This window comes from Monopterus albus, unplaced genomic scaffold (assembly GCF_001952655.1).
Source record: "Monopterus albus unplaced genomic scaffold, M_albus_1.0 scaffold52.1, whole genome shotgun sequence".
Taxonomy (NCBI): domain Eukaryota; kingdom Metazoa; phylum Chordata; class Actinopteri; order Synbranchiformes; family Synbranchidae; genus Monopterus; species Monopterus albus.
In genome coordinates, this window is record NW_018127932.1 from 899,033 (window position 1) to 907,324 (window position 8,292).

At 40.0% G+C, this 8,292-nt stretch overlaps 2 protein-coding genes across 2 annotated transcripts; both read right to left on the bottom strand.

Moving 5' to 3' along the window:
• Nucleotides 1–711: 711 nt before the first annotated feature.
• On the bottom strand, nt 712–2,280 carry LOC109961199 (N-acetyltransferase 9-like). Its single transcript, XM_020601871.1, has 4 exons — nt 2,265–2,280; nt 2,057–2,161; nt 988–1,128; nt 712–836 (listed from the first exon to the last, which is right to left on the bottom strand). The coding sequence occupies exons 1-4, from the start codon at nt 2,278–2,280 to the stop codon at nt 712–714; spliced, it is 387 nt and encodes a 128-aa protein (XP_020457527.1).
• A 1,250-nt stretch (nt 2,281–3,530) lies between these two features.
• Nucleotides 3,531–8,284, bottom strand: wu:fc17b08 (uncharacterized). The gene has a single exon (XM_020601564.1). The coding sequence runs from the start codon at nt 8,268–8,270 to the stop codon at nt 5,364–5,366; it is 2,907 nt and encodes a 968-aa protein (XP_020457220.1). The 5' UTR covers nt 8,271–8,284; the 3' UTR covers nt 3,531–5,363.
• Nucleotides 8,285–8,292: the final 8 nt, after the last annotated feature.

Here is an 8,292-nt window from a genome sequence, read left to right on the forward strand (position 1 = left end):
CGAAGCGCTCAGCTGCTTCGAACGTCACTCAAGTGCTTCAAACGTCACTAGTCACGTGACCAAACCACGTCTTGGCAGAGTGGTTCGTTACAAGTGTTTCATGAGCATGTGTCGAAGCCTCGGGTGCCAGAGGACTATCACTACTTACTGTGTGCTGAGAAGAAGGAACAGGAAAAAGAAAAGTTACAAGACATGTTTTAGGCAAAACTGTGGCTTATTCCTACTATTTATTTTTTAAATAAAATCTAAAACCACTAATATTTAGTATGAATAAAGAGAGGTTTCAAATAAATACTGTACAGAGATAAATGTAAGATTTTACAGTTTTCAGCTGCTTTGGAAAGTCTAGCAACGCAGCTTATCACACATTGTCAAATGTAGTTTATATCTAAGGAATCAGAACCGAGCGATGTATCCGTCCCGTTACTTTTAGTCAACATAGGATAGTACTGAATGTTAGGAGCAGTTTACTTTTCCTGACAAACACACAAAAGATACTGTTTAAAAGTTGGTTATTCTGCAAGTCGTCTTACACAAACCATACACCTGCATCAATCTCACCCACTGCTGTCTGCATTCTCATGGCAATTTTGCATTTATTAATTTTCCTGCTCCACCATAGGTTGATTCTCCAACTACTGATGAACACAGCACAAGACTGAATTGCAGAAAAATGGGCAGTAATTCAAGAGATGTGGAAATTTTCAACTTCTACACAGTGACTTTAAGCTTCTGTTTTGCTCGAAACATTTTGAAAGATGGGATCAGATGCTCACCGTAGTGCATCATCATGTGCGTCACCTCCTTCCCAATGCCCTTGCCTCTGTAACTGGGCTCTGTGGAAAACAAGGGGAATATAGTGTCCACATATAAAGAGATGTACACAGGAAATGATTGAGATGAACAAACCACAGAACAGGCTGACTGAAGATATTTGCTCAGCCTTTGATTTTGAGTCACTTTTAAGATAAGCACACTGGGCATCACCTGCTATCATGATCTCCAGCTCAGCCGAGGAGAAGTCTGTTGGGTCGGTCAGGAACATGTTGACATCTCCCACCATGCACTGCTCCTCTTCTATACTGGGATCTGCCCATCGCTGCTTATCCAAGATGATAGATGTGCACTCTGACAAAAAATAAAAAAAGTCAAATTAAACGGCTTTTCTTCAAGTAATAGTTGAATGATTTTACTAGTGCAGAAAGAACGATGTCTTATTTTCACATCATATCCAATGATAACCGGTTATTTATAAACACTTTAACCTAACAAATCTGATGGATGATGGTACGAAGGTCTGGAAGGAATGATTTGGAAGCCATAAGGACAGAACTTGAAAGCAGTGTTGACCTCATAAAGCAAATGTCACTGAATCGTATTTTACTTGCCCCTTGTCCTGGTCTCTATTTTAAGTACTCTGCTTTTATTCTGCCTCATTCCTATTATCTTATCTTGATGAGCATTCCCTTTTATGTCTGCATTTTTTTTTCCTACTGCCTGTTTATACTGCCTCTTTTTTTTTTGTTATACAGCCTTATACTGGTCTTCTGTTTACTTGCACCTTGCATGGGGATATATACACATACACATACTGTATATACTGTACACACTGAGAGCTGATGTACCAGAGTCAAATTCCTCATGTGTGTGACACACCTGACCAATAAAGCAGATTCTGATATTTCACTTTATCCCATCATAAGTTGCAGTAAACAAACTTCTGTTATTTGGACAATGTGTTAGCTTATTTATGTAGGCTTTGTAAAAATTCTGAATGTTAAAAACTTGTTACTCTAACTTAGAATAAGTTAACAAATGTAAAAGAAGTTCTCTCAGATTAATCTTTCCAGCCACTGCTGTATGATCGGTTCAACCAATTGTTTTTCTCTGTTTTATTTAGGTAGTTTTCAGAGAAATAAAAGGTGTCCAGTTAATCACATAAAAAAAATCTAAGGCTAAAGGCCAAGTCTGTCAAGCCTTCAGATTTAGACCAACTGCTTTAGAGGATGAATAAGAGCATGTTCTGTGTGTATATTTACTGCAGAAGAAGTCTTACTGTCATCATCTTCCCTCCAGCTCCCCTGCATTTCATACTCCTGTTCCAGGGTCAGTGGCTCTGAGGCGGTCAGATGCTGCAGCTCATAAAAGTTCAGGATTTGGACTTGAATCAAGACTTGTAGGTCTCAACTTGAAACTTGTCTTGGAACTTAGTAGTCAAGGCTCAAGACTGACTCGGGACTTGCATAACAGCAACTTGGTCCCACCTCTGCCAGGTACCATCTATAGATCAGAGGTTTTCTAACTGAGGCACCCAGGGGGATGCAGTAGGCTTGAAAGGGGGCAGAGGGCTGAGTGTCACGAGGTGTGAGCATTTATACCCCTCCCCAGAGTAAGTGCAACAGTTAAATCTAAACACATGGACCTGATTAACATATGTGACTTACACTTGCTGATGTTGTCCATCATAAATAAGTGTCCATAAATCTGCTGAGAAATCACAAAAAAAATATACATTTCAACTCCAGACCTTGCTTAAGAAACATCATGCGTGCAAGTTTTCTTCAGTAGTAAATTAATCCAGTGACAGTTGCATGTACATTCATGAGCACACTGCAGGGACAGGAAGTATTAATAGCTAATTCAGCATACCTTTAATAGTGCCAATTTGGCTAAATGTCAACAAATACAGGCCAAAAACATGGCTCAAATTGTAACCCGGTGCTAACTGACTACATGGCAACATTAAAGTATGCTTCATGTTTACCCCCCCCCCGTTCTAGCTATGGAAACTGTCAGTGTGCTTAAATGAGAACAAAATAAATGTACTCACCACAGAAGCATACTGCAGAAAGAAAGCCACACAGGATCATCAGTTACAGCTTCAAATGGGAAACACCTTACCTATGTCCATTCATGTTTTAACACCTCAGAGGCTACAAATAAACTGGACACAAACATCTCAGATGGTAACACTGCCAATAGGCTCCGCTCAAATGCTTTCATGGATTGGCCCATTCAGAGACCACAGGTTCAGTCCATCAACATAACATAAAAATAATGTACTGCGTGTGTGGTTTTTAAGTAACTAAAATAAAAGGTGATCTATATCTGTGTTGTCTTTCTGGCTGTAGTTGGATAAGGAAGTACCATTTCCTTACCAACTTGAATGAATCGTCAATTTCCTCATGTCACGTTGGTTTTGGTAAGCTGCTATTTATTCATCCCGTTTTAAGCCGGGACTCAACTCATGGTGGAGGCCAACTGTTTACCGATCTGTCCCACAGTGGGAGGTTCCTGTGGTGTTCAGGCTTCAAGTGGGTATAAATACTGTTAAGTTCATTTCAAGCATACTGAGCCCTTTAGCTTTCACATTGCCATTTCAGTCACATCCTTTGAATTAAAACGACTTATTGGATTCTGGTCCAAAATGCTGATCAACTTTGTCTGATGAAATTACATAAAATAACATTAAAAAGGGTATGAATGAGCCAAGAAACAAAACAAAATTCAAACAACTTTATCAAGTCCAGCAAAAATACAATGTTTTTAACATAGATGTGTCATTCTTGGGATTACCACAAATAAAGCTGTTATTTCTAATATACAAAATCAAATTCTTTAAATAGTAACTGTAAAGAATAAACATGTTCAAGTCTGATATTTGGTGGGCTGTTCAGATTTGCCAAATTAATTATCCTACATGGAGTTCTTAAATAACAATAAAAACAGGATGGGCATGTTTTGAATTTGCAGATGATTTGCCCTCTAAAGATGAAAAATTACCATAATAAAAAAAAAAAAGACTGCTAAAACTGGTATTTTTCCATTGACAATACACTAATGTAAGTTACTACTGTGGAAGTAAAGAAACATCACATTATGAGAACATCTGCCTGACAGTCGATGATAATACAAAAACATAAAACCTGTACATTTAATTGAATGCACAATTCTGAAGTGTGGCTAAACTACCCCAAAAATTTCACATGCAATTTGTAAATAATCAAGGGAAGGAATTTATCACCCTGTAATATGAATTAATGCTAAGGAGGCCTTAATCAACCAAATACAACTTTCAGTCCTTTGTAAACCAATACCCCAAAATCATCTCAAATGGGTTTTCAATACAGGCTTAACTGTGCATACATAGTCTTAAATTGGTTTAATATTTTCAACAATCAGGGGCATAAATATAGTTCTGGTTTTCAGTTGTAGGAAGGAAACGGCTCTACTGCAAGAGTTACCAAAATCTGCCTCCATACCAACAAGACTTAATACATACAGAAGAGGGTAAAACACTAAGTGAAGCCACTATTATAAGCAGACAACAGGTGCAATGACCAGAATGGACTGCAAAGGTAATGAAAACGGACCTAAACATAAACGTACAGAGTTGCCATGACACGTACAAAGCAGGCCTGTCTTTTGTTTTAGCAATTCAGACTTGTATTTGCTTTAACATATAATACCACTATAACAACTTTATGTTAATGCTTTTGGAAATGGGCATAAAAAAACAGCTAAGAGGTAAAACCAGTTAAGAGTAATTTGGAACACCTGAATGGCTCCATCAACATTTGATTTTACAAATGAAGCAAGAAGCACATACTGTATGGAACGAAAACAATATGCATATAGACCATGAAGCAAATGAATGCTGACCATCTCTTCAGAAATTGAAAGCTGTGGACAGACGTTTTCACATTTAGCAACAAATTCTATTACTTTACACTTCATTAATAAGGCACCTGGTCACAACAGTCCCATACTCAATGTTGTGATTGGAAGACAGGCTGGAGATATAAACTGCCTTCTTACTGCAAGTAAAAATGCTCAAAAACTGATCTCCCTTCTCATATCAAGCTCTCTGAACAGTAAATACAGTGCATGCTATCATCTAAAACAATGTTATATACAAATGGGCAAAGAGAAACAAGAGGGTGGTGAATGAATTTAATGTTACCTCAGTAAGGACATCACCCCCACTTACCATAACCCCAACATTTAAAAAGAGGTTTGATAAGCTGTTATCTCCAGCCGTCTCGCCGAGTGCTGAAACATAAAGCCACACAGCAACTACATCAGCTAGACATCATGTAGGACTTGTCTGTAGTCCCTGAACACGGAGCAAATGCTCAACAAATAATCCATCACATTTGCATTGTCACATCAAAGCTTTACAAAAGCATAAATTAACTTCAAAATGCCATCCTTCTTCACATATTTGCCCACTGAAAAAGGTATCCTCCGAAGAGTTTGGCGAGAGTAAAAAATAGATACTTCCGCTCCACCTGACTGTATTCCAGATAGAACAAAATGTCAAAATCATCTAAATAAAGATGATCTCTCTCTGCAGGTCCAGTTTATTTTGAGACCGATGTCCTGGTGCGCTTAGCTGGGGTCTCCAAAAGCTCCTGAGCTCTCTTCATTGCAGTGCGTGGCAACAAGGCTGCCTGACTTCTCTTTGCAGGGGACTTTAAAGCCCCACTTCTGGTCAGCGTGGGTTCCTCAGCTTTCCTGACTGTTTTAGGAGATGCATTTTGTGTTGTCATGGACTTTTTGGCCCTCTTTGAAACATGACTGGGGCTTCCACTCGAAGGGATTGCTGCCTCTATTTTTCTTTGGGATCTTGTTAGTACCTGGTCGGGTGAGGTTGGAACCTTGACGTCAGAGATCTGCTGTGGGGTTTCAACGGCATTCTCAGTACCTTTGATTTCCACAAGTGTACTTCGTGATGATTCCTTTGCTTGGACCTTTGAGCCATTCATTTTATTCACAACAGGTTTTTCCACCTCTGTTTTCTCTGCTTGATTTTGTTTTTTGTTGTCAACCTTACTTTTAGATGTGTCACCAGGATTGCATTCAGATATTTTAGGAGACCCTAGCCGTTGAGAACATCTCTTTGGCAATTTTCTTTTTGTTGCATCTCTTGAAGTTCTGCTACTGCTGTGAGCCTTGACTGCCCTCTCTTGAAGAGGACGCTTCATAGTTTTTTTGCCAGCCAATGTTTTACTTCTTTCAATTTTTGCTGCAGGCCGTTTCATTCGTTTACTGACAGGTAGGGGTGATTTCTGTGCTTTCAGAGAGGATTTCAGTCTTGACTTAGCAGCAGCTTTTGTGGTGGCCAGTCTTTTTATATTGTTGGTTTTTAAGGTTTTTGGGGCCTTTTTCAGTCTAACATTGGTTTGCTGAACTTGCATCTTCTCTCTGATATTAGAGTATTTCCTTAAGATCCTTGCACTAGCTGGATTACTTGATTTACCAGAGGATTTTTGGGATTCACCCGTTTGCCCACATGCTCGGGCAGCATGTGACTTAGTCTGAGTAGTACTGAAAAAAAAAATCAGTTTCTGACTTTTGGGGTTGCTCTTTACAGGAGAGGCAATGGCAAACTTTTTCAAATGTTTCTTTAAGCGCTCTGCCTGTAGGCTTGGAAATACCCCCTGAGATGTCCCTGAAGCACTAGACGAGCTGTGGAAGCACAGCTGAGTTTCTGACGGAAGACGTGTATTCACCTTCTTCACAATGACAAGGGACTTTGTTTCTGTTGATTCGAGGAACCAACGGCAAATACTGGTAAGATTAAAACCTTTCATAAAGAGCATTTGGACTGGTGAGTATTTCTGGTGCTCTGAAGACTTTGATTTTCGCATTCTGCGTTTACTCTTCCATATAGCTGCTTGTCTGTCAGCTTTGCTTTTGTATTTTGTTGCCGGCTGACCTTCTTTGTCCATTTGTACCCAACCTTTTTGCATTTTATCATACTTAATGTTCAGATTTGTAATTAGATGCTGGCTTTCCTCTCCAGTTAGAGTCTCATAGAATTTGTTAGCATTTTGTTTTGGGGGCTCAGGCCTTGGGGGCTCAGGGATGGCTGAGCTCTGGGGCAACACAGATACAACAGACACTGGAACGGGTCTCACCTGAGTTTTAGTTATTCTTTCTGGCATTATTCTAACGGGTGAAGCTACATCACTCTGTCTTCCAGTTAAAGTAAGGGCACTGGTAGAAGGTGCAGCCAATCTCTGTGATCTCAAAGGTAATTTCCTATTATGTACTGGTGGTGACTGAGTAACAGACTGATGCAAATTTTCGGTCTTAATGCTTTCACTCCTTAATGGCATCCTGGTGGGTTTTTCTGATACAGAAGTACTGCTGTCATTTCCACTTGTAGACCAGTCTTCTAAAGATGCTACATTTAGCTTCTGTGGCAAAGTAACAACACTTGCCTCAGTCTCCCTTCGGAGAACTCGTTTACTTCTTAATGGCATAATCTGTGCTTGCATTTCAGTCTTTACAGGAGTCTGATTTGCTGATGGACTTGAGACCTCACCACTAAGTTGCTGTTTCTCATTCTTATTGTCAGTTAAAGCCTTTGCAGACCTTAGTTTCTGTTTAGCCTGCAATGTACTTTCAACTTCGTTTTTTTGTATTTCTTCAGAAGTCGTCTCTATTGGTGGAGATTTTCCAATGTTTTGCACAGTTGTCTCTGGGACTGTGTTCTGTTGGGGCTGTTCATAGGCTGCAGGAGGAGATGACCCAATCACAGAAGTACCATGAGGTGAAACATTAAGTGGGAGGGAGGGGAGCTGCTCTGCAGAAGAAGTCACATTGGTATCAGGTGGTTTTGGACATGAAATGGAAGTGACAGCATTCGAACTTGGTAGCAATACTGGACTTTCATCTGGCTTCAGGCTGGCTGATGTATGTTGCTGAGTGGACTCTGCACTCTGAGTAGGATCAACAGGCTGATCAGAGAGGCCAGGCAAACTGTCCTGATCTCTTTGAAATCGCTTTTGTTTCAGGATCTGTTTGGTCCTTGAGGAAACTTTAGATGTTGGGCTTGATGGAGGTTCAGAAGGTGGTTCTGTCAATTGCTCAATCATAGGAGTAGTCTCAATTGATTTTACAGGTTCTTGTGTTTCAGGTGGGGATTTCTCCAAATTTTTGTCAGCGGTTGAATCAACTGAAGTTTTGTTGGCTACATTCTGACGAGATGTCACAGGGGATTTATTGGATGATGTAGTGCTATTACTTGACCTACGGCGTAGACTTCTGTCAGAGGCTGATATGGGTCTGCCGTTGACATAACCCACTATCACCGTTTCTGAAGGCTTTAACTGCTTTGGCAAAGACTGGACGGTACCTCTTTTTCTACGCCAAGGGGGTAATTCTTTCAACAGCGCATCAAGTGTCTTTGAGGACACATCATTATCATCATCTTCATTCTCTAAAGGCATAACACTATCAGGTGCCTCAGATGTTTTCATTTCTCTCTCTTTCACCACTGCT

Excerpts from the sequence above, each read along its gene's own strand:
- LOC109961199 (XM_020601871.1), bottom strand. Across the intron at positions 1,129-2,056 it reads CTGGAGGGAAGATGATGACA|AGTGCACATCTATCATCTTG; the intron begins GTAAGACTTCTT and ends ATTTTTTGTCAG. Across the intron at positions 837-987 it reads GCTGGAGATCATGATAGCAG|AGCCCAGTTACAGAGGCAAG; the intron begins GTGATGCCCAGT and ends TGTTTTCCACAG.
- wu:fc17b08 (XM_020601564.1), bottom strand. The coding sequence starts at position 8,270 with ATGAAAACATCTGAGGCACCTGATAGTGTTATGCCTTTAGAGAATGAA.